Source organism: Chinchilla lanigera, unplaced genomic scaffold (genome assembly GCF_000276665.1).
Source record: "Chinchilla lanigera isolate Chin_1 unplaced genomic scaffold, ChiLan1.0 scaffold00061, whole genome shotgun sequence".
Lineage (NCBI taxonomy): Eukaryota > Metazoa > Chordata > Mammalia > Rodentia > Chinchillidae > Chinchilla > Chinchilla lanigera.
Genome location: NW_004955462.1, coordinates 7,785,566 through 7,811,332, shown reverse-complemented (window position 1 = coordinate 7,811,332; position 25,767 = coordinate 7,785,566). Strand labels below are relative to the sequence as shown.

Sequence of the window (25,767 nt, the reverse complement as noted above, 5' to 3'; positions counted from 1 at the left end):
AACGCCAACCCCAAGCCCACTCGCCTTTAACTTTATCCTGTCCCACCCAGCTTCACATTTCTCATTTTGCATGCTCTATGCGCAACTATTTTTCCTCTTTTCGGCACTTAACAATATACATTTAAAAGACTATGTGGGTTTCAGGGAGGAAATGTATTTCTGGGATCATAACTGCCACAACATCTTGAAGAGAAGACAGCTATATTGCTGACAAACCCTAGCTAAACCGATTCTAAAATTACCTCCACCTTGCGGTGGTGGGTTTCTTTTTCAGAGACATCAGACTGACATCTGTATAGAATAGGTGGAGTCTCAACAGGGTTCCTACTCAAGTTGTTGCTTTGGTGTCCCCTTTCCTTTAGGATCTAATTAGCATTCTTGAGACAATTTCAAACCTACAGCTGATTTCTTCCACTTCTCGAATGCCTTCTCATTGTTTTCATTTGAAAGCAAAGCCACTTTTAGTAGTCAGAAAAAAGCATAACTTCCTTTTCCTTGTGTATCTTTTTCAGTTAGACAAAATAAAATCTATATTTCAACACTATTGGAATACAATGTAGATAACCTATAAAAAAGGATACTTTTTGTCATGATTACTCCAAAGAATGAAAGTACCCTTATTCATACCTCTTTAAATAATATGTTCTTTAATGGTAACTCCACACAAAATTATTCATCAACTCTTTTTTTTTTTTTTTTTTTTTTTTGGTACCAGGAATAAAACTCAGGACCTTACACTTGCCAGGCAGGCGCTTGTGCCACTGAGCTATATCCCCGGCCCTTCATCAACTCTTAAAAAGATATGAAGACACAATGTTTTAATATTTTGGTATTTGTTCACGTATTACACAGAATTAATGCATTAGTATAGGATTATATTTGGGTGTTAATCAGCCATTGCAGAGAAATTAAAAGCTTACAGTGAAGAGAGGCAACTTTTAGATTGCTCTCAGTCAGCAGAAAATATTTACTTCAGGGTCAGACATACGTGGGCTGAATTATGGGCAAAGAAAGCAGAGGAATCAAAAATCCTAATCAAAATTTGTGGGATGATCACAATGCTTTACTCTTTTTAAAAATATCATATTTGATATGTACAAATGAATATATGTACATAAGCTATATAGATTAACAAAACACCTATCAAATTAAAAGTATTACCAGTGTTTATGATTTACCTATCCCACTTCCCTATCTTACCAATAAAGTAACTATATTACACATTTTGACTGTCATATGTCTGTAAACAAGTTTTTTACTTATGTACCTTATCTTTAATAAATACACTGTTCAATTCTCTTGCTTTTGAGCTTTATTTTAAAGAAATTATTTAACACAGCATGGATATGCTTACTACTTTTTTTCTTATTTGAGTTTAATTAATTCCCAAAATTTATAAATTATGTTGTATGGAATTATGTTTATTTTGCCACCATCTCATTATTATGATATAACAAAACTGTTGTATTCATTTTCCTGTCAGTGGACATTTGGATTATTTCATAGCTTGAATGTTTTTGTTTAAATTGTCATATTTTTATTTCAAAATTGAAATTTTACTTGACCAGTATACACACATTATGGATAACTTGTAAACAAGGCTTAAATTAAATTTTCTAAAGAACTATTCCATTCTTTTCTGACCAGTTACTCCAGTTATTTTTCATCTTAAGATCTGGAGGCAAATTTCCCTTAAGGGAAGATACAAGGTACAAATCATATATTGATAAATTCTTAGATTTAAAGCTCCACTAAGTCACAAGTTAGTGTCATATACACTCCATACCCCAAGCTTTCCAGCCTTTAACAGAATATTAACAATTATAGTAGACTGAGTTTTTTTTTAGGAGCATGGAGTAATTTGAAATGTTAAGGCGTATTTAGTAAATGACTGTAACAATCATGACCCTTGCAGGGAGTTGTATGCCTGGCAGGACAGGACAGGGCAGGATAGAAGGGCCTGTCCTAGCCTGCCTGGACTCTCCTGGCCCGGTGTGCAACATGCATGCAGCTGCAGTGTCAAGCTGGCAGCACTCCTGAGGCTCTTGAGTGTTTATCAGTGGAGCAGACACTAGGTAGAGGAGCCGTAAACCACAAAGCTAACAGTTGTCCTCCCCTGCTGCAGCCCTAACACAGCTTGGGGAGAGGATGGTAAAGATGGACTTCCTACTCTGGTGCCAGTGCCCCAGGGGCAGCACAGCAGCTCCCGGAGACTGAAGGGCCATGAGATTAGAGATGGAAGATTCAAATCTTTGAGAAAGCTGCCACAGGTGTCACAGACTCCTCAAGATGCTCTGGCAGAAGCAGCACATAGCTGCTCTCTGCCTGTGTCCTTCCCCTTGGCTGAGAGGAAGACAGCAGCCCAGATGAGAGTGGCTTTACCTCAGACATTTGGATGGGGCCACAGTCACTGTGCTCACTTTACAGGGAAGAGACCAGGCCTTTCGGGTAAATGTTACAGTTCTTGAAGTATATGATGTTAGCATTCCTGTGGGCAGTTGGAACGTGTACATAACACAACTTAATTGCTTTTACAACCCCTTTCCCTTCTCTATCTCTCCTTCCACTTATACCTTAGTCCCCTTCCTTTTTTTGGTACATGTTTGCAGTACATAATGTTTACATTCCTTGAGTGGGGGGGTTGGTACCTGTACGTAATACACCCCAACTCCCCCTTTTCATTGGTTATCCCTCCCCCACCCATCTCTCGATGTTCTCCTCTGAGAACCGTCTCCCTACTTTCTATTAACTATCTTTTATTTGTTCCTTATTTTTACTCTGAGTTTCTCATATGAGAAACAATGCGATACTTAAGCTTGTGTGTCTGATTTACTTAACATTATGGTCTCAAGGTCCATTCTCAGGGTAAAGGAACACTTCTATACCACTGCTGGGAATATAAACTAGTACAATCACTTTGGAAATCAGTATGGAGATTCCCCAAAACCTCAAACTAGATTTGACCCAGCTATACCCTTCTGGGTATCTTCCTTAAAGAGTTAAAGACATATGCATACCCATGTTTATAACAGCATAATTCAGAATAAGTAATTCTGAGAAGCAGCCCATATATTCATCAACAGATGAATGGATAAACAAATGTGGTATTTACATACCTTGGAATACCATTCTGCCATAAAGAAGGACAGACTTAAGTCATCTGTAGAAGAATGGAGGCACCATTGATATTTAAGCTTGTGTGTCTGATTTAATTCACTTAACCTTATGGTTTCAGGATGCATCAGTTTAGGACAAACACTTTCCAAGGCACTGTTGCTGAAACCCGGACACTGGAGTTTCACATGGGATCCAGTGGCTTCTGGAGCCACAACTATGTTATTTGAGTGAATGTATGAAGGTTGTCAGGGAGTTCCTTTTCAGAGAGTCTCTTTAAGTATGGCAGCCCTTCACTTTTCAGTAACTTCAGTGGGGAACAGGGCAAATTCCTATAATTTAAGAACAAACTCTTGTGCTTTTCAAGCCTTGCCACAGAGATCTTACAAGATGGGATGTCATGACCAAGCATCCCATTAAGCATGCTGTAGCACTACATCTTATCAAAACTGGGTACACTTTAGGTATTCCTGCACTTCTCCAGCGTGAGGGCCTGTGGGCTGCACAGGGCCCACGTAGGGGGACCTGGTACAGTATGGAGTGTCCCAGGGACCCAACACGTGACCCTCAGTCCTCCTGCCACTCATCTGGTCTGGGCAGAGGCCCAGCCAGTTACCTGATCCTCATCTTTGTAGTTCAGGCTGTCCCGGACTCACTATGTAGCCCAGGCTGGCCTTGAACTCACAGCGATCCTCCTGCCTCAACCTCCCAAGAGCTGGGATTGCAGGCATGCTCCACCATGCCTATGATCGTCTTTTAAAATTGTTTTTAGAGCCATTTGAAACCTTACATTTATAAAACATATTATAAAAACATTTGGATAGTAGGGAAGAAAGAGGAAGCACTAAGACTCAACGAATTATATTGATCATACTGGGCTCATTTTCTTCCCTGTTTGAAGACCGAACTTTCCAGTTTCTCCACAAAAGTCATCTCTCACTTTTTGAATAGCCTTTCCAGTTCATTTGTTTTTTGCTCCTTTTTACTTTACAATTTTTGGCAGATTTATCTTACTCTTTTTAGCTTGATTTCCAGTTTTTCAGAACACGGCTAGGAACTTTGCCAATGTCCTCTAAGCTCCTGTTTTACTTTCACTTAAGCTGACCTGCGTTTATCTCAAGTTTCTTGGCAGTGACTTGTGGTGGCGACCAGTTGCCTGGCCACGCACAGGCCATAGCACCGCGGAAGGCTTCACAGAGCCAGAGGGCACTGTTCCTACATCTAAGGAGCTCTCATAAGCCTGATTTACACACTCCTTATGAATGGTATTTTAATGCAAATCACAAAACGAATCATTAATTTTTATTTAATCTAAATGTTTCTTCTGGGTAGAAGTTGTCTTCTCTCCATAATTGGGAGAGCTGATTGATTACATTGTCTTCGGGCTCCCAGAACTGCTTCTGAGAAACTCGCTGGGTGTACATGATTTGTCTTTTCTCTCTGGCTGTTTTTGTGAGCTACCATTGGTCCTGAGACCAGGAGACAGGGAAAGAGCACCTGAATAAGAGTAAGAGGGCCTGAGTAAATTGAATAAACTGAAGGCCAGGAATTCAGAGGAGCTAAATACAAGCCTCAAGAAAATAGAGCACAAACGACAAAGGATGAGTCACTCAGTAAACTAGGAAAAACCTGAAAGGGCTGAAATGCAAAAACCAAGGAAGTAATACAGCCCACTTTCCAGACATCAAAAACCTTACAATAGCAACAGCAGTAATTTCTTACCTGCTCGTTCTCCTACACCTTTCGTCAAATTCTCCATAGCAGGCCCTGGACTTACACATCTGCAATGTCAGTCTTTTGGAACCCCTCCTGACTAGGAGGTGCTTTCTTTTTTATTCTAACAAACCACACCTGGTACCTGTCCCTATTGCTTGCCATGTTGTACTAATCTTTGCTGCTCTCAGAACAAGGACCCAGAGGGAGGGCGCTGCTTAGAGTCTAACTTAATTGCAATTTTACTGTGGTGTGTCTAGGTGTCCATTTCTTTAGTTTCCCTGGTTGAGCTATACCATGATTGCAGTATCTATGGATTCTTGTTTTTTATGTTTTGCATAATTCCTACCTAAGCCTGGACATACTCTGAATATAAGTTAAAAATAAGGGAACCAGTTTAAAAGCCTCTGATGATTTTCATTTTGATTGAAACATTGTTTCTTCCAAAAGGGCAATTTTGAAATCAATGGCTCCAAATCATAAATGGACATCAAGGGGTATGGAATTAATTTCTCAACTCTTCCTCAGTGCCTGTGATGAGAGGTGTTTACAAATATGTTCTCTGGTTTCTTCACAACAATCCTGTGAAGTATTTCCTTTACAGATGAGGAAACTGATGCTCAATGGAATGGCTTTCCTAACCCATACCCCAGCTTTTAACAGCAAACCTAATAATTTGAAATCTCTTCTGACAGTATTACAAAGAAAAGTAGAGGAATTAGTATAAGATCTCTTTCAAGAATCAAGAACATTCACAAATGCCCTTCCCAAAGTACAAGCAAATGTAAGATATTAAATATGGGGGAGACACTATAAGTAAAACAAATTGAAGTCATCTCTTTTGATCAAACACAATACCAGGGTACTAGAGATCATCAATAGACATTTTAATGTTCATGATGATGTACTTTAAAAAAAATGGTGGGAATTTAGCAATTGCATTGGCAGATTGGTTAAGTCCATCAATTACCATTTATATTCTCATAGAGCACAAGAATGTTTTTTGCAACAAATGACAAACACGGTCCCTGCTTAGGAGGTTTATAATCTGAAAGCTAGTAAAGATACAGGAGATATAACAGAAAGTACAGAAAATTGTTTTGAAATTGTTTTTAATTGAAAAATTTCCACGTCTTTGGTAATAACCAAATGCCCCAATTATGAGGGTTTAAGAATGGGATATTAAAGAACACTATTACTGAAACAAAATTTAAAAAAATTAAAATATTAAAATAAAAGCACTAATAATATGACAAAAAGACTGATTTGGTTTCTGGGATATAATGTAAAATGACTTTCAACTAATGGCAAGAAACTGTCTGGGCCTAGAATAAAGAGGGTATGGAGTTTCAAAGTAAGGTAGTACTTTCAGCCCTTGCTTTAATCTTTATACAAAAAAATTCCGTTAACATTAAAGGGAATGATGATTTTTTTTTGTTTCTAAAGTGAGATACCAAGATGGACGACCAAGAAAAATCAACAGTGCAGTGTGGGGTTAGGAAAAAGAGGCAACAACAGAAGTAAGGGGGGAGCCCAGTGGATGGTCAAAAGGAATGGAAAAACTAATAGGATCACTACAAGTTAAAAGGTATTTGAGGGGAAGGCTTGAGGAAAAATTATGAAAATATTTAAACACATCATATAAAGCTCCTACTGAAACACAAGATACATTTTTGATTAAAAGGGAAAATATACTGTAAAATATTTATTTCATAAAAATAATTTTATAATCTATACAGAATTGAATAAAGTACAACAAATTATTTTCACTTCTTTGCAAAACTGTATACAGTATAACTAGCACACTGGATTCAGCATTCTGTGGCCATCCACCAGGATGGGAACATAATCTTGTCTTAAATAGGTAAAGGTTCTGGTTGGATGCCACAAAAATGTGGGTTAAATTCCAGGGAAACATTCCTTTTGTAATGTGAACAATTCGATTGTACCACAGTCCATTTCATTGTTTAAAAAATTACAATCCTTCAAACACGATTTTTCTACTTACTTGTGGATAACCTCTTACACAGCAAAAAGAAAACAGCAGAAAATGAGACAATATAAAACTGGAGATTGATAATTTATGACATACTTTCCCTCCCCTTCCTGAGCTAGTGTTCTTTTCTTTTCCTGTAACTTTTAAGGAAGGTGAATGGGAATGACTTATTTTTATCCTCACCTATTCTGCTTCTATGATCCTTGCTTAAACCACATGAATATGTCAATTCTGCAATCCAGACACTATTATTACCATTGTTTAGCTGTGTCATTCTGAAAAAGTTAACACCCCAGTTAAGAGACCTACTTACATGCTCTTCCAAATAAGGCAATAAAGTTGGCTTTGAAATAGTTTTCACATCTCACAAATATTAGCAGTCTCTTGGTAGACTGACTGCAGAATTAAACGCATATAGAACAATATGCTTTTCAAGTTAACTTGGAAATGGAATTGCTAGCAACTTTTCATTTAAACAAATATTCAAGATGATCCACCCTTACAAACAAAGGCAGATTTAAGGTACAAAAATGCAGGAATCAAAGACCCCACTGAAATAATTAGAAAGACGCTCAGTTTATGAAAAAGGCCTTGGGAGGATCCAACTGCTACTGACATCTTTATCTTGAATAAGAAAATCAAAATAATACAAAAGCTATAAATGGGAATGAAGTTATTTTAAAGAAAAATAGTTTCACTTCATTTTGGAAATAAAAGGGAATGCAAATACAAAATGGACTAGTTGTATCTTTAGCCACATATGATTTTTTCATCATGGAATTAACAGTCCTCCATAGTGAAGTATTATAGACAAACAAACCTAAGTTTTCTGATTAGGTCTCTTAATTTGGATTATAAGCAGGCTTTAAAACTTGCCTTCTTTTCTTACTAAATGAGCTTCTCTGGGAAGCATATGAATAATGCAAAAAAGTATTTCTAAAGAAAGTTTACACAATACATAATGGTAAAGATGGAAACCAGGAACATTCATACAATGAATTTTCTAAAAATAACTTAAAATTAGAAATGACACATACTCCTTGACATTAACCCAGAGCAAATATTGCCAGTCACAGGAACAACATTCATCTGTAGAAACACAAATGCACATGAGTAACACAGAAATCAGAATGAAGGTCAACAGATGCCTGTGCTGACAGAACATATTTCTATCATGACTTATAACGTCCTGTGGCCTCTTTGAAGCCCTAGTCCCACCAGGCCAAGAATCTGGCTAAGTGGATACAGATGTGCATGACCTACAAAACATCGAACACATTCACTAATCAAGTATACAACACTATGTGCTGCTTGATTGCTCGACTACTTGTTTTTCAAAATCAAGTTCACGCTGAATCAGAAAAGTCATCCTTGAATTAGCTCTCATAAATAATCCATGAAATAAACTTCACTTCTCGCTTGTGTCAACAGTATCATGATACCCCAAGAATATGAGGGATTAGTTGAGCAGCTGCTTTGAAGCCATGAAATGCACATTCATAAATATTTGTCTGAACCTTAAAAATATTAAATACATCCAGGCAGTTGCTGCGCAGAGTTTTTGCTGTAGGAAGCAGCTCTTCAGTGGTGTCTTAGGAAGTGGTTACTTGAGAACTTGACTCTGGATCTTCCTGCTTTCTACACTTCTTTGCAACACTGACTGCACCACCAATCAGGAAAACCACAGCGATGAGTGCAAAATAACTGGCGTAGATCAGGAACTAAGAGGCAGAGACGTAGTAATTAACAGAACAGTCAATTAGAGATGATGTATGTGAATATACACTGTGTAAGTAAAGATATACTCAGTTTTTCAGATATACTTCAAGAAACATTGCACCAGATGTGGCGGGGCATGCCCACAGTTCCACCAACTCCAAAAGCTGAGGCAGGAGAACTGTTTGAGCCCAGGAGTTTGGGACAATCCTGAGCAACAAAGGAGGACTCCATCTCAAAAATAAAAAAGCAAGGAAAGTTCCACGCACACACTATATGCCAGGCACTGAAAACACAAAGCAGCAATCCAACACGGCAGCACTGAGATCTGACTAAGTGTAGCTTCATTCCTTACTAGCTCTGTGATCTCGCTGTGACACTTAATTTCTTAGGCCTGACTGTTTCATTTACAACACAGACTTCATAACAACTCCCACCTCACCAGGTTGCTGGAAGGAGTCAATGAGATCATGCATGTAAATGTTGATGAGCACAACACTAATGCTGTTAACGTTTTTTAATTGCTGTTGCTGTTATTGTTATGAGTCAGAGTCCATATCCTTAAACTAATAGGTGGGTACAACAGGCAACTTCTGAAGATCAGAACTTCTAGTCTTTCCCAGAAGAGGGCAGTAGAGGCCAACTTGTATTCCATTATAGGTTTACTTTTTTAAAAATAAGAATTTTCTCTAAGACAATTTTTAAAAATGTGACCATATAGTTTTATCAACATTTCATTGTTTACTACTTCTTAAAAGAACTTACTAAATATTTATGAGCTCACATATTTACAGCACTTATAAACTGGTTCAAAGGTTCAAGTAAGGATGTACCCTTACATCTCTGAGCCAGGTTCTTTCAAACTTGGACACACTTCTACAGGAAGGCTTTACGGCAGTTAATGTCTGAACAGGTGACAAAACCCTATTTTTCCACTGCTGAAAGCCACCATTCTTGCAGCAGCAGATCATGTGTTGAGAATCATGATGCTATTTGTCAACAGCAAGTCTTTACGTTGCTATTCAGGGAGGGGTGCTTTAAGTAAAGAAGGGAGAAGATCAAGCTATGAGATGAAACAGAGCATCTCAAATATGAACTACAGTATTCCAGGCATAGATCAAAGATGACTGGGCTATTGCTCAGTGGCAGAGCGCTTGCCTAGCATGTGTAAGGACCTGGGCCCTGAACTTGTGACCTTTCTGCCTGGCCTCATGAGTAGCTGGGATTACAGGTATGTGGCACCACACCCAGCTGTGAATTTCCTTTTATTAATCATGCCCCACTTCTGTTACCCAGACCACATCAAGCTATCTTCAGGTCAAGGGAGAAAACTTACCTGAATGGTGATTTCTAAGCCAAGGCCACTGGCATCCACCACAATCAGAGTGAGCACAGTCTGTAGTGCCAGGGCAATGAAGGTATTTACACCAAACACCAGGGCGTAGCGTTCCATACTGAGGTTTGCAGCAATCTGAAACCTTTTTGAAAAAGTAAAAGAGCGAACAGACTAAAATTGCTTGTTGGGTAGTTACAATTTTTACTTTAAATGTGAAGCCCAGTCCCTTCTTTGTACTGTCAACTTTCTTGCTAACATGAGGCAAAAATTGTTGCTAACCATCAATTTCATGCCAACATGTGAACAGTAATAGACAAACAAGGGAATAGGCCAACTTTGTCTAAATGTTTCCAGAAGGGAAGAACTGATAATGCACAGACAATAAAATGTCTCCTCCCATTTGCCTCTTTCACCTACATATTTTAATTTCTTGGTTTGTAAAGAAATTAATAAATGCATACTGCCATGACTTTTCTCAATGCTTCTCTAAGCCAAAATACATACGTCGCTATTGTGATGAGTAACATGTAGATGATTCTGAAGACGACATAGGATGCATAGCACGCCCAAATGTTACCCACGGTGTCCATGATGTACACTGCAGCAGCAATCAGGAGGGAACACAGGGATAACGTCATCTCTCCCCAAGTTGACCAAGATATTTTTATGTAACCAATCGCACACACAGCAATTGCACCTACAAAACAAAAAGTGATCTAGTTATTTTACTAAATAGATCTATTTCAATAAAAATTCATTATTATTAAAATTTTCAATCTTTAAACTTATCAATTGGATAGCTCAAGATTATGGTGGACCTTGAAACTCTGGCAGAAAATTCCATGTTTGATAGAGTAAGTGATATGGAGCCACTGAGAGATGGTGAGAGACTGAACTAGGGCAGGTGGCAGTGAGATGGAAAGGGAGGATAGAGCCCCAGATGTACTGCTAAGGAAAAGACTCCAGGGCTGATACACAGGCAGGAGTCAAAAAAAACCACTGCTTCTAACTGGCAATACGGCAGGGTGAGTCATCTCTCTTTGAGACCTAAGAGCAATCTATGGTTTCTCAGCCCTTTGATAAAATGATGAGAGCTAAACTATATGGAGTATTTCCTGGATGCCAGACACAGTTAGTATTTATAGGCATCATATAAAACCTTCCAATAACCTTACAAGGCAAGGCAACAGATCAGAAAGGGACAATCTGGTACAATGTCAAGGACACAGGCTCTGAAGCCACCCTGCCCAAGTTTAAATCTTGACTTCATCACTTCCCACCTACATGACATTAGGCAAATTATTAAGCTACTTGCCCCAAGTTTCTGTTTATTAAAAAAAAAAGCAATAATAAGTGCACCTATCTCATGACTGTCTACCACATCTTAACATTTAACAGATGCTAGTTTTTACTGTTAAAAACTGTAATATATTGCTACTTAACATTTCATATCAAGTGACAAAATTATTCAATAAATACACTGGTAAGAGAAACTTGGACAAGCAAAAAAAAAATTTTGAAAATTATGTTAGGTTTCTCCAAAACTTAAAATAATTCAAATTTTCCTATCAACATCCTCCACATGAGTAGTTCTAAATTTTCCTAAATTACAGAATTTAAAAGAAATAAATTAATCTTTGCAGCTGCATCATGTTTGGGAGGAAGAGTTACTCATGGTTAGTGTAACTACCAGGACTCTCCCTGCACTACTGGCTACCATCCTGCTTCACTTACCCAGTAAGGTTGAAACGGCCTCCACCCCACCATTGTAGATAGCAGCATGGCGAGAAGGCATCACGGTCTCCCACAGGCCCTGCGTGTAGTTGATGACTTGGAAATAGCCACAGGTGGAGAGGGCCCACCACACAGACCAGCAGAGCAGAGGACGGGAGGAGTAGCATATCAGGAAATCATTCCACAGCACCTTCAGCACACGGAGGCGGTCTGGCTTGGGTTCCTACACAGCAAAGGGAATACAGCAGAAACCCAGGATGCTAACTGTGCAGACAGCACTTAGTGTACGGACCCAGTTTTCTTTTACCTTTTATAAACTAACTGCTTATTTCATATAAATAAAATATAAACTCACTAGTAAATTATATTTAATCCTGGGGGGGGAGATTATTCTCTTTGCAACCTTATAAATGATAATCTACAGTAAAGGTACAAAATTATTAATTATTCATGTCTAATAATAATATTAATAACACCAATTACCATGTGTTAAGAACTTACTATGCATACTCATTTGAAAGCTTTATATTGTCTCATTTAATATTCAAAACAATAGATATATGAATAAGAACACTAACTCCACAGAATTAAATAACTTGCCCAAGAAGTTTTAGAAGTGGAACTTGAACTTCCTTTTCTTTAAAATCTATTATATTTTGCTGCTAGAAATGACATTATTAAACTCCAGAGAAGTACTAATTGTGCTGATCTCATTGTTTTATAGAACTCAAACATGCATACACACAAGGATGGTTACCAAAAGATGTTCAGTCTACAAATAAAAGCATGGCAACATTAAGAGAACATCTATTAAGTACTAATGGCACACCAGCCCCTACGCTAAAGAGTTTAATTTGAATCTCTGCGTGTGGTGCTGAGGATCAAACTTAAAGCATCACATATGCTAGCCAAGTAATCTCATACTGAGCTTCACCCCCAGCACCCTGAATCATTTTTAATGGATGAAGAACTCAAAATATGTCAGGTCCAGTTATAACAAGCATGAGTCTAGTTCCAATCGTGAAAGAAAATTCCTGATTGCTCTTCTTCCTGCAGTGTCAGCAAGCTATGCTCCAAAGGAAGCGGTTTTCTCTGAAAAGAACTTAAATACTCTAAGGTAACTTGTGGGCAGGATTATCACTTTGACTCCACCTACTTCATTTTCCCTTTCTAAAAAATGAAGATAAAACTAACCACTTACCTACTCTTGAATAATCACAACTGTATTTGTGGTTTAATTATGGGTCTTGTCAATTTAAAATGGCTTTGATCCCCAATATCCATAGTCTGACTTTATTTTGAGCTTGCCAAAGAAAAGCAGCAGTATTTTAGGGCCAGTGGATCCAGGTACTAAGCAGCACCATCCACTTGCTGAGCCCAGGACATCATGGAACTGACTTTAAACCTAATTCTGACTACACCATAGCCACTTGAACGGTTCTGACAAAGTTGCCAGCCTAGTGAAAGATTTTACAGAGCAAAGTGTTGTGAGAAGTGGACCTTATATATGCTCTTAACATGTTTAGGACTATTACCTGCACAATACTGCATAAATTGCTAATCTCTGATCCTAATCCTTATTAGGGTGAGAGGTTTGATGACCCCCCTGATACCTTTTAAGATGCTTGGATTGTTCTATGACTTGTGGTTAGAATAATTTTAAACTTTCTAACACTTTATAATTCTTCAGTATGTAAAAAAAACCTGACATCTTGTGTATTTATAAATGATAAATTTCAAATTGGTCTAGGAGAGTTTTTTACACTATACGTCATAACATATGATTAATAAAATTGATTTAGTAGGCAGTGACCTGATATAAACATTAAAGTTTGAAATTCACTGGTCTATAAGAATCTGTAAAACTATGGTTAGTGTTAATAGATCGAAAAATTGTATTTCTTCCCTCGCCTAACAGTCCTTTTATGACCTTCCAATATCACCTAGCAAACTAAAATGGAATGAGCGTTTCATTAATAGATGAAATGATCAGCAAGCATTTCACTCATACTCCTGGTCATGCTGGCTAATGCTGCCCACAGGTGCTCTGGTAGTCAAGAGTGAGTGTCATGTGTGTTAAACAGACTCCTGGGGGGAACAATAACCTAAATTTCAACTAGTAACCTATGGTAAAGAAAGGAAGTAGGCAAAAGAGAAGTTTTCACTGAGGGCCAGGTTGAAACCACTGGGTGAACTCCACATAGGAACCATGACTCTGCTCACAGTGGGTCTTCATTCTCACTGGGTCCACAAAACTCATGGAGCGTGGTATTATGTCTGACAGAGCCCATAGGCCAAGTGTGAATTTCTAAACATGTTTCAGAAAAACTCAAACGAATTCATTGTTCTTGGAACGAGCTTTGCCCCTCGGAGTTTATAACATAGTATGGAAAAACAAAGAAACTTTTATCAAAAAATAATACAAAAAGGTGAGTGACTAGGGAAGCAATTCATCTTCCTGGCCACAAAAAATAAATGTAAATATTTTAAATGCCATATTCCTCTCCTCCAAGAAGTAACTTTACAATTACACTTTTACTATTTATTACATTATCAGCTTATATTTTTCCCTTGTGATTTTTCTACCTCTGTATTATTCATTAGTACTTCACCTTGGAAAGGTAAATAACATATCATTTTTAGCAAAGGAAAGGAAAGTGAGCTTCTATCTTCAAATACTTTTGACTTTGGTTCAGAATCTAGAAGTACAGATGAAACATTTTTATCTACTCCTTAAGTAAAAAATTTGGTGTTTCCCCTGGACCCGCACCCCTCAAGTTCCCTTGTGTGAGCCAGGAGAGGTGGGATGAAGAGCCAATGCTTCTCCCTGTTGGCTGCAGCCTCCGAGATAGAGGCTATGAAAGACTACGTATCAGAGCTGAAGCACTGACCCCAAAACATTAGATACTATCTCAACTGTGTTATGCAGATTATGCTTTCTGCATATCGCAAAGGTGATTTCTGCCTCCTACCTAGCCCAGCTCGCAGCACTCACCTACTTCCTACCATTCTCACAGCCACTAATTCTCAAGTCACTCCTTTCTTCACAAATAAAACCCAGATTTGGCTTTGGGTCGAAGCTTTTGTTCCAGATAGCCATTATTGTGGCTGGACTCAGGACCCCCTTGATTCCCCACCATTTTGGACACATTATTGTGTTTTTATTTATGCCATGGGTTGCACTGGAAGGGGCAGATTGGAATTAACTCATTACAATTCCAATAACTTTTCCGTGGGATTGCCAATATAATCTTCCTGGGCCATGACAAGGACTGGGAGGGCTCTCTATACCTCAGCTTCCCAAGTGCTGGAATTACAGATGTGTACTGCCACATCCAACTACTAGCAAAAAATTTGAGTGCTTTCTCTGTACATTAAGCAGTGCAGATAGAAACATGGGGATGCAGCTCCTAAAACTCAAGATACCACTGACATGAATATATAATGCTGTGCCAGTCTGAGTTTCAAGCAATTTAGGGAAAAGAAGTTTGTTGTCCTTAACACAAATCCATTTCATCTGAATTAATAAATGAATGAACTAGTAACCAACTCAAGATAAAACTGAATCCAAATGAATACAAGATCTAGCAAGAAGGGGTTTCCTGTCTGTTACCACTATTAGTCACCCCGCAAAACTCTAGTTACAAGAAAAATTTAACGCTGAGCTTACCGGTTCCTCCAAGGGAGGCTCCTCCAGATTTAAAGGGATTTTTGACTCAATGTCTTCCCACCCAGGAAGGTGGTTAGAAGCAGATGTGTCAGTACCAATGCCGCCGTTTTGTACCTTGACCCCATTCATTCCCTGGCAAGATGAAGGAACATGGTGGAAGAAGAGGCTCTTCTGTGGCATAGGCAGAAACCAGGCCACAGCAAATGCCACAGAAACACAGGTGAGCGAGACAACATTCAGGCTGAACAGGGACCAGCCTGCCACTGAAACAAGGATTTGTCCCAGGACGGAGCCCACTGTGAAGCCCACTAACGTGGCACTTCGACAGTAACTTGTGACCTTCTGGTACATGCCCAAGTCTACTACACTGTAGATATAAGAGTAATAGGCAATTTCCGTGGCTGTGGCGATGCCATAAAAGAATTCCAGGAACTGCATGGCCAGCAGTCCCTGGGCATAAAGCAACATGAACCATGTAACAATAAGGCTGAATCCCTGCAGCAGAACAACAGGTTTATAACGGAGGTAGTCTGTGGCGAGGAACACAGGAAACAGCAGCACCAGGTAAGAATAAGTCCATACTGGATAAATTTCATTGAAGACCTGGCAAAGAGAGAATAAAAACCCATTAATGATCAAAGACCTGACTATTCACAAAGAGTTTATTTTTAGAAAACAATGTACTCACACTTTCAAGATCTCATCCTTATCAACCAAGGAAATTTCAGTAATAGTTCAGCTAATTATACGGATACTCTTCCCTATCTCTACTCCATCTTTTTCCTAATAAAGCTTAGTTCAAACACTTCCTTATCCAGAAAGGTTTTGTTGGAGCTCATCGTATTTCTATGACAATATTCAAGGTTCTCTTGATATGCTTGGTAGGTGCCAGTGTCCCCAGTTAACTCATCAGACTGTTTCACAATAGTGGCTGCACATGTCTCAAGAAGCTGTGAAAACTTCGATGCCATGCCAAATTTCTAAAAACCTCCCAGGAGATTTCCAGGGCAATGGTTCTCAACCATTGCCTTATAAGGTTAAAAAGACAGACCCAACATTTATCTGTACAACCTAATAGCATACTGTTTAGAAGATATGGGACAAGCAATGCTTTTGAAATCGAATCATTGTCAGTTCTTTTAGGTACAGGTCAGGGAGTTTTAACATTACTGTTTGGTTAAGTTTTTCTGGTTTTAAATTACATTTTTGAGGGGACAGAGGAATAGGTAAAAAAGGCAAATCTGTTCTGACATATTGTCATTATGATTTTCTCTAAATGTAGGCAATTTTTATGACATTTTATTTATTTGTAATATAAAAGAAGTTTTTTTCTTTTTAAAAATTCATTTTTAACTGATAACTACATATTTATGGGGTACGGTACATACTACTATATATATATATATATATATATATATATATATATATATATACACACACATATATACTGTGTAATGATCAGCTCAAAACATTTAGGTTCTCATCATTTCTTTGTGATGAGAACATTCAAAATCCTTCTGGCTATTTGGATTTATATGATACAATGTTAAGGACAATCACCCTTCCGTACATGGTAATAAGTACACCAGAATTTACTGCTATTTTCACTCTAATGTAAATTTTAAATTGGGGAACAGTGGAAATAATTTTTAAAATCAGTTTCAAATCAGAAAGAATTTCAGTTGCTTCTTGCTGTGTGATTAGAGATGCTTCTTGACTTACAACAGGTAAGTCCTGCTGCACTCATGTAAGGTGAAAATGTATGAGTAAAAAATGCATTTAATACACATAGTCTACCATATATCACAGATTAGCAACACAGTACACAGGAGTATGTGTTACTTCCCCTTGTGGATGCACGGCTAGCTGGGAGCTACAGCTTATCCCATATCCCACATCATGAGAAGAGCACAGAATCACATGTTGCTAGCCCAGGAAAGAAATAAAAATTCAAAATCTGGAGTATGATTCCTACTGATTGTATTGTATTGTATTGCCTTTGTTCTATCTTTTTTTTTTGGTACTGGGAATTGAACTCAGGATCCTGCACTTGCCAGGCAGTTGCTTACACCACTGAGCTATATCACCAGCCCTTTTGTTCTGTCCTAAAGTTGAAATGCTGCTGAACTAAACTGCTGTCAATCAGAAACTGTATAGTTAAGGTTCTTTAGTTTTCCTCAGTTTTACTGTCCACTATCAATAAAAGACGGATAAAACTTTTTTTTTTTTTTGGTTTTTCTCCGGTACCGGGAACCGAACTCACGACCTTGCGCTTGCCAGGCAGGCGCTTTTGCTGCTGAGCTAAATCCCCAGCCCCCCGGATAAAACTTATTTTGACAGGATTGTTTGTTGCAAAGATTAAATGAGAGAATCCACTTTTTTTCACAAAGTAGGAGATTATAGCTGAAATATAAAACACCTGTAGCAATGTGAATCAATAATTATGGACTATCATTCCTACTCTTTCAATAGCAGTCACTGTAGATGACTTTTCCTTCTTTTTACCCTGAACCCACGGTCTAGCGAGGTCCTGAAGGTATAAATAAGTCCGTTTTTAAATGATAATTTTGAAGTGCACATTAGCAGCTTCAATTTTTAAGTGCTTTCTGGAAAGTAGTCTTGGTAAGAAACTGAATAATTTGTAAAAGAGCAATCCAAAGCTAGACTGGGACACTGAGTCTGAGGGTAGTGTTCCATTTAACTGTCACATATATCTCAATTCACCCAAGTGTGAAATGAGCTAATTTAATGAGCTAATTTTTTTTTTTTTAGGTTTTAGAAAAACAATAAATTAAACAAATACTGTAAAATCTCTTGCCAGTACTGAGGACAACTATAAAAGTAAAACATAATCCTCATTTTCAGATATATATTCCAGACTTGATTTATGACTGACCTTGAATCACAAGTGACCTATTTAATGGTCTTGGTTTCATGAATGTTGGTTAATTTGGGCTTAGAAATCAGCATTAATCACTTGATCAGGAAACTGTTGCATCTCTATGCATGTATGAAAGGATAATCAAGAACTATAGAAATTATTCTTACTCCAAAATGTGCAAACGTTAGGAAATGAGGAACAAAGTGTCTGTGGCTGGTGTGACCACAGCAGAATGTACCTCTCAGTAGAAAGTACACCAGGGTAAGCATAACTTTGAGATGGAAGATGTGCATACTTTTCACAGTTGTGTTCCAATGAACAACTTCCCACTCCCTTTTCTGCCTGTGCTTTTACAGATACCACTCTCCTCCAGTTTTCTAAAATTTGAAAGTGCCTGCTGTTGGACTTAGGATATTTCTTAACCTTTACATGTTCCCTAATATGTTTCTCTGAACACAGTGACACAAAGCTACTGGCCAATAAACCTTTAAAAATTATCTCTACTAAAAATGTGGTACTGCATTTATAGCAGCACAGTCTATAATAGCTGTAACTCGGAAACAACCCAAATGCTCATCAACAGATGAATGGATAAATAAAATGTGGTTTGTGTATACCATGGAGTGCAACTTTTGTCATAAAGGATAAACTTGAGACATTTTTAGGTAAATGGATGCAACTTGAGAACACACTTTTAAGTGAAAGAAATTGAACATATGTGTTTAAATATGACTTTGTTTCTCTTGTGTGAAAAATGGAAACTGTAAATAAGGACCAACAAGAATGATACTGGGAAGTAGGAAGAAAATGTTCACATGGGAAGGGGAACAAGAGAGAAAGGAGGGAGAGTGCAAGGAAGGCAAATAGAAAAAAAAGAAGTAAAAAATGCAAATAAAGCTTCTGTAGATAAGGAGAGGAAGAAGGATTAAAGGGAGGGAAGGGGAGGGGCTGGGGATTTAGCTCAGCAGTGAAGTGTCTGCCTGGCAAGCACAAGGTAGTGAGTTTGATTCCTGGTACCAGAAGAAAAACAAAACAAAACAAAACAAAAAACAAGGGAGGGAAGGGGAATGGAGAAAAAGAAGAATCAAGATATACTAGTACAGGTACAAATTCCCTATGACAAATGTGATCATTATGTATATCAAGTGTACCAATAAAATTAAAAAAGAAATAAAAATGTGCCATGTATACATGATGGGGGTTACTCATTCATAAAGAAGAATGACATCCTATCATCTGCAGCAAAACAGATGGAACAGGAGACAATTATATTACATGAAATAAGCCAGGCACAGAAAGACAAATACTACATATTCTCTCCCACATGTGGGAACTAAAAAAGTAGATACAAATGTTTAAGAGAGTGATTGCTCCAGGGTGAGGGACAGAGGGTGGGTAATGGGAAGCTGGATATCGGGCACCAAAACATAGTTACGAAAGAAGATAGCCGGGCACAGTGGCACATGCTTGTAATCCCAGCACTCGGGAGGCTGAGGCCGGAGGGTCTTTGTGAGTTCAAGACCAGCCTAGGCTACATAAGTGAGCTCAAGACCAGCCAGAACTGCACAGTGAGACCCTGTCTCAAAAAGACCAAAAAAAAAAAAAAGAAGAAGACAGAAGTTTTGGTGTCCACAGCACAGTGTGACTATAGCTCGTAACAACCTATTACATATTTTATGAATAACTGTAAGAGAGGAGCTCAAAGGTTCCAAATAATGAAATGATAGAGAGGGGAATGCTAGTTATTCTGTTTTGATTAGTGCATGCTATATGCACATGTTGAAATATCACACTGCATAAATACGTAAAATTGTTACTAAAAAATTAAATGAAATATTAAAAATTTTTCTCTATTGCTCTCTTCAATACCCCATCTTATTTTGGTTCAGGTCTTTGGTTGACTCTTCACTCCAGTAATACTGTCTCTGCTTAGACAGGTTATACAATTTTCAGAACAGTTGTCCCTAAGTAATTAACTGCCAAGTTTCATTCTATAAATCCCATCCTTTAATTCAATTTAAAGTATCTCATATGCACAAGCCTAATTCTGCTCTTACTACAGAACCACAAGTTAGATCATGAAGATGAGGGAGGCAACACTGCTAGCTTTCCAATGCCAAGTGAAAAATAACAGCAGGGAGTAGTGGGGTGGGGCTTCAGGGGAGTCCAGATGGACTCTCTAACTTACTCGTATTGAGAGACCAGTTATTTTCTACTGTAAAAGACATCAACCCAAGGTAAATGTTCCTCCACCATTATTATCAGTATCATGACAGAAAATCTCTATGGATGTGCTACACACTACACTAAAACACTATCTACTTACACCCAACTAATCCAACAACTGTCCTAAAAGGTAATGATTTTATCATCTCTACTTTACCATGAATGACACTGGCCTTACAGAAAGATTAAGTAAATTATCCAAAGTTACCACAGAATGGATTGGCAGAGGAAGGATCTGAAACCAACACTCAGAATCAAGTATTCTGAATCGGCAACTAAAACGCCTATTTCTTCCATCAGAAGACTGTTATTGATCTATTATGTTTCAAGGTTACTTCTGATAACTATGTTAGCTTTCTCAGTCTGCATGGAGGTGCTTTTACAGGGTATTTATCAAGTGATAAAGATCGTACAATCTCCAGAGCTTGCTACTGGGTCTCCAACAAAGCAAAGTGATTACACTAGAAAACAATTCTTTTTTTTGGTTTTGGTTTTTTTCCTGGTACTGGGAATTGAACTCACGACCTTGAGCTTGCCAGGCAGGAGATGTGCCGCTGAGCTAAATCCCCAGCCCCTAGAAAACAATTCTTTGACAGACACTTTCATTTTGAAAGGGGAACTTCCTGGCAGCAAGAATGTTCATATTACAGACAGTATACTAGTCCTAGACACTGTCCAGACATTTACCAGACATTATCCAGATCTAACATCTCACCTTGGGTAAAATCTGCCATGTGTTCAAAGGGAACTGATTTTATTCTCTTCAAAGTATCTTTTACAACTCTTTGGATCAAAGCTTGTTTGTGGTTCCTTCTGAGATGCAAAAAGTCAAGGAAAACAATGTTTAATCTTAAGCTCTAATTCAGACTTAGACTTTATTTTAGAATTGTGTTTCAATTAAACTTTTATTTGGACAACACTGTCCTCAACGTGCACAGAGATAAAAATTAAGAATGAAATGCCAGCTCTCCAGGAGTTCTGAACTGTGTGAGGAGTACATACACACAATTATTTACTGCAGAAATAGGAAATATGGGTTTTTTCTTTGAGATAGACATTGAAGGACAAGAAAGGGGCTAACAGAATGATGTCAACAGGGCTGGGGATTTAGCTCAGTGGCAAAGCGCCTGCCTGGCAAGCGCAAGGTCGTGAGTTCGGTTCCCGGTACCGGACAAAAACCAAAAAAAAAAAAAATGATGTCAACAGATATGCAAGGGAAAATTCTAAGCAGATGTCACATCTTTAAGTACAGGGCAATAGATCAGAGTTTGCAGCTATACCAAATTTATGATTATAATTTTAGGAATGAAGCTTTGCTATATGGAAAGTGGGGAAGGGAGAAAGGATGTAGTGAGAGAGAACACTATCAAGGAGGTAAAAATCAAACCCTGTAAGGCTCTGAATATCAGGTAGAATGTGGAATGGTTAAAAAAAGAAAAATGGGTAAATATCAAAAAGCATTATTCAAAGTTTGGTTTTCAACAACTGGAATACAAATTTTAACCAGGTAAAATGTAGAAGGAGGTAACTTTTAAATTAACGCTTTTCCTAAAATCTAATAAAGAAATTCTTGGAGAGTGGAAATATGGAGGCAACTCTTCCTCACTTCGGTAATAATAGCTCTGTTTAAGATAATCCAATTTGGCCCTTCTGGGGGCAATGAAAATTTCAACAGAAACATCACTGAACATGACTTGATACCTGCTTTGCTAACAAATCATGTAACATATTTTACTTAACTGTCCATTGCTGAAAATAAGCACTCAAAGAGTGCAAGTTGTACTATTTATTTCAATTATTAGTTACTTAAAAGAAATCCAAGGTTCTCCACAGGGGAAGCAGAGCCCTACGTGTACAGTCAACAGAATCAGCCATGATTTCAAAGATCTTAAAAACCAACGACACACTTTAGATCTCAGACTCCTAGATTTCGCGTCAAACCCCTTTCTCCTCACCTAATTTGCAATAACAGACGCATGCTTTTGCTTTTGTCACAAAAGCAACAAATATTTACTGGGCCTGGCAACTCTGCTTTATTTCCAATCCCCTTGAATGTATTTCACTCACTCTAGAAAGCTATCTGCTAAGACAGAGCACATGTTTACCACACACAGCACACACGTGATCCTTTACCCAGGGCACATTCCCAGGGCACGGGATAACAGGTTGGCTTCCAAACAGCAGGAGCAGCATGCCCCCCTCCGTGCTCTTCTGTGCAGCAAGGTGCACAAACTGTGCAGATCACATGGCAGTTCATATGAAACTTTGTCACCTTGCTCACAAGCAGTGACTCCACCTCAGATTCAGTGTTTTTCCGAGTCTCCAGAATCAAATGTTCTCTTATGAATGCAGTAGTATTTTCTTGTAAAATAATTCTGTTCACAAGAATTTCATCTTTCGTTTTAACAAGTATCAAAATTCAAATAGATAATAACTGTAACAGTGCTTTGAGTAATTATCGGTAAGACTAAGAAACAGATGGTCTAAGGTTTGGGTAAAAGTTGCTACAGTGAAACAACATAACTCAAATGAATCCAGCAATCAAAACTGACTTTCAATTCCCTCTCAAATGCCCTTGGAAATGAAGGCACACTGCACCAACGAACGGGACTGAGTAATTATATCCTACCAGTCTGCAAATGACTCTGGTAGTGCCAACTTTTGCTCTGACCTGTTATGCTGGGGTACTGACCGGCTACTCAGTCGAGATGAGTGAATACTAACAAAACCAGAAAGAATATGGTTTAAACGGGAGGAATGTTTTATAGCAACTAGGGCAGGGAGGCAGGCTGAGAGGAAAAAGGGGTGTAGGAAAAAAGGGACAGTTAACCTGTGCTCATTCACCTGAGAGTAGGGAAAAGGATACCAGACCTCAGCTCTCGCCCTTTGTAATATGTAGGGAAAGGCATACTGACTCTGCCTTATTTTGGCTTTGTGGTAGCGCTTTGGGTTTAATTTGCTTGTCCATTTACATAACGTCTTTGTTCTGCAGAAAGCAAGTACTGGGATTAACTATGAACTTCAAGAGTTAAACGCATTTCTAAAGTATTGCACACTTAAGAAGTACTTAGAAGCCCTCATCTCGGGTAAATCAATCAGCAAAAAGTTCTTGATCGTGGACGATATGGTTTCAATTACCCTAGGCAGCACAGCAGGTACAGAACCTTTGAAGAGCTCATCGTGTAGTTGAGAAGCAAATTTAAAACATGTGAAATAACAATCCACAATACAAGAAAAACTGTAATTAAGGCCTAATTATGCGATATCATCTGCATTTATCACAGGAGATGGGGCTTAGGGAGCAGCATATCTTTGGATGTAACCTCACCTAATTAAGAATAAAGACAAATGAAGTCAGATTCTGTCCCGGCCCGTCCTTCTTTGACGAGCACACCCACCTTGTAAAAGGTCATGAAAGCTAGGACCGGAAGGCAGGAGGTGTGGCGGGTGGAGGGAAGACGCTGGCCGAAGAGCAGCGGTTACCGACTTTCAAGCAAAGAGTATTTACTGAACTTCTCGCTCCTCTAAAGTGCAGCTAACAGGTTTCATTTCTTTATCAAAATATAGCCCCCTTCCCGCTGCAGGAACCGCGGGACCAGTCCGGGCAGCGCCTCGGACGCAGCCCGCAGCTCACCGGCGCGGGTCTCAGGACGCGCCCCTCCCCGATCCCGCCGCCGCCGCCTGGACGCCCCGCCCCGCCCGCTCACCTGCCGCTCGGTCAGGTTCTCCTTCGACCTCAGCAGGTAGGGCGTCAGGAAGGGCTCGGACGGCCGCAGGCTGGCGAAGAAGCCGTAGGCGCAGAGCAGCGCGGTGGGCAGGAACCAGCACTCGCGCGGCACGCGGGCGGTGCGTAGTAGCATGGCGGCGGCGGTCGCCGCCGCCCGCCGGGACACCGGGCCCGACACATCCATCCGAGACCAGAGGCGCGGGCAGGCTGCCCAGCTCTCCCTGCTCGCTCCCGGCTGTCCGACCGAGGATGGGCGCCGGCCACTACGGCCCGCGGCTGGACGCAGACGCCCGGGGCGGAGCCTCACGGGGCTCCCACCCCCGAGCGACTAGAAGCCAATCACCGTGGACGCTTGAAGGGCGCCTTCTTTCCCATTGGTCAAGAGGCGAGCCAGCGGCCGCGGCGGCGCCAGACGGCTGACGTCGGGGCGGGGGCGGGGGCGGGGCTCCAGGGGGACGCTGCGGCTTGTCTGGAGACTCGTGCTTGTCCGGCAGGCTCTCGGGCGATCGCCCTGGTTTGGAGCACGACCTCGAGCCCAGCCGCTGACGAGCTTGCCCCACAGTCACCCTTCAGTCTCAGTCACCACCCTCCTCCCTGAGAGACGCAGTGACCAAAGCCGGGCGACAGTTTAACCTTGGCGTGGAGAGTGCTAAACCTTTCCTCCTCAGCTTTCAGGTTTTAAACTCTTATTTATGTGCCCTAGAAAGCCGCGGGAGTCTCAGGATGTCGACCCGTGGGGCGTTTGCCTAGAGACGGAATAGAGGACAGTAGAACGCGTATTGTGAAAAGTCTGAACAAGCTAGTCACCAAACACAAGGACCGTGAAGTCCCCATGAAAGGGTTTTGTTTTATTTCGTCTTTATATCCTGGACATAAAGAGAACAACGAACCACCTATAGTGTGGCCTATGGATCAGAAGGAAAAGTGCAAACTCCTGAGTCATTAAAACATTCATTTGATCGATTTCTACATTTAAAAACAAAACACAACGATAACAACATCTTGGCATAGTTTTCAAGGGCAACGCGTTACAAGAATTCCTAGTGCTTTTCTTTCTTCTCTCTCTGCCTTGCTGCTCCGCTCACCCAGCCTCTGTCCTAATCCACTGCAGACAAAGCTGCATTATTTAAAGCAATCTGCCCTGTATGTTGTGATCTACCTACCTCTGTTCTGAACCTGTGAGAGCAAATCGCACTTTTTTTTGCAACGAACAATCACACTTTCAGCAACAAAAATGAGTTTGCAGATGGAACAAGATACTAACAAAAGCTAAGATTTGTCTCTAAGTGAATGCACCAAAATATGTGAGTTGACCAATCTGTGAAGAAGTACAATTCGTGGAATTTATGTCTCTCACTGAGCCTTGTCGAGCCACGGAGGTCCTTGGAACCTTTTGAGCTTCCACAAGGTCAAAACTGTTTTCTTAATCATACTAAGGCTTTGTTTCCTTTCACACACAGAGGCTACGTAATGTGGGATGATATCATCACTCTAGGCTTAGAGAACGTATGCTTAAAAAACATTCTAGGTTTAATTGATCATGTGATAACTATCAATAAGTATAACCTGCCAAAACCAAAGATCTTCAGGGGCCTCAGTAACAGAATCTTGAGACCAAAAAGGTTGAGAATTTTGGATCTATAAAATAAAATTA

At 39.5% G+C, this 25,767-nt stretch overlaps 1 protein-coding gene across 1 annotated transcript; it reads right to left on the bottom strand.

The window, feature by feature from the left end:
- Window positions 1–6,504: 6,504 nt before the first annotated feature.
- Slc19a2 (solute carrier family 19 (thiamine transporter), member 2) lies at window positions 6,505–24,413 on the bottom strand. Its single transcript, XM_005398189.1, has 6 exons — window positions 24,094–24,413; window positions 15,280–15,882; window positions 11,610–11,832; window positions 10,380–10,572; window positions 9,876–10,017; window positions 6,505–8,544 (listed from the first exon to the last, which is right to left on the bottom strand). Exons 1-6 carry the CDS (start codon window positions 24,295–24,297, stop codon window positions 8,416–8,418), a joined length of 1,494 nt encoding a protein of 497 aa, XP_005398246.1. The 5' UTR covers window positions 24,298–24,413; the 3' UTR covers window positions 6,505–8,415.
- Between the last annotated feature and the right edge of the window lie 1,354 nt (window positions 24,414–25,767).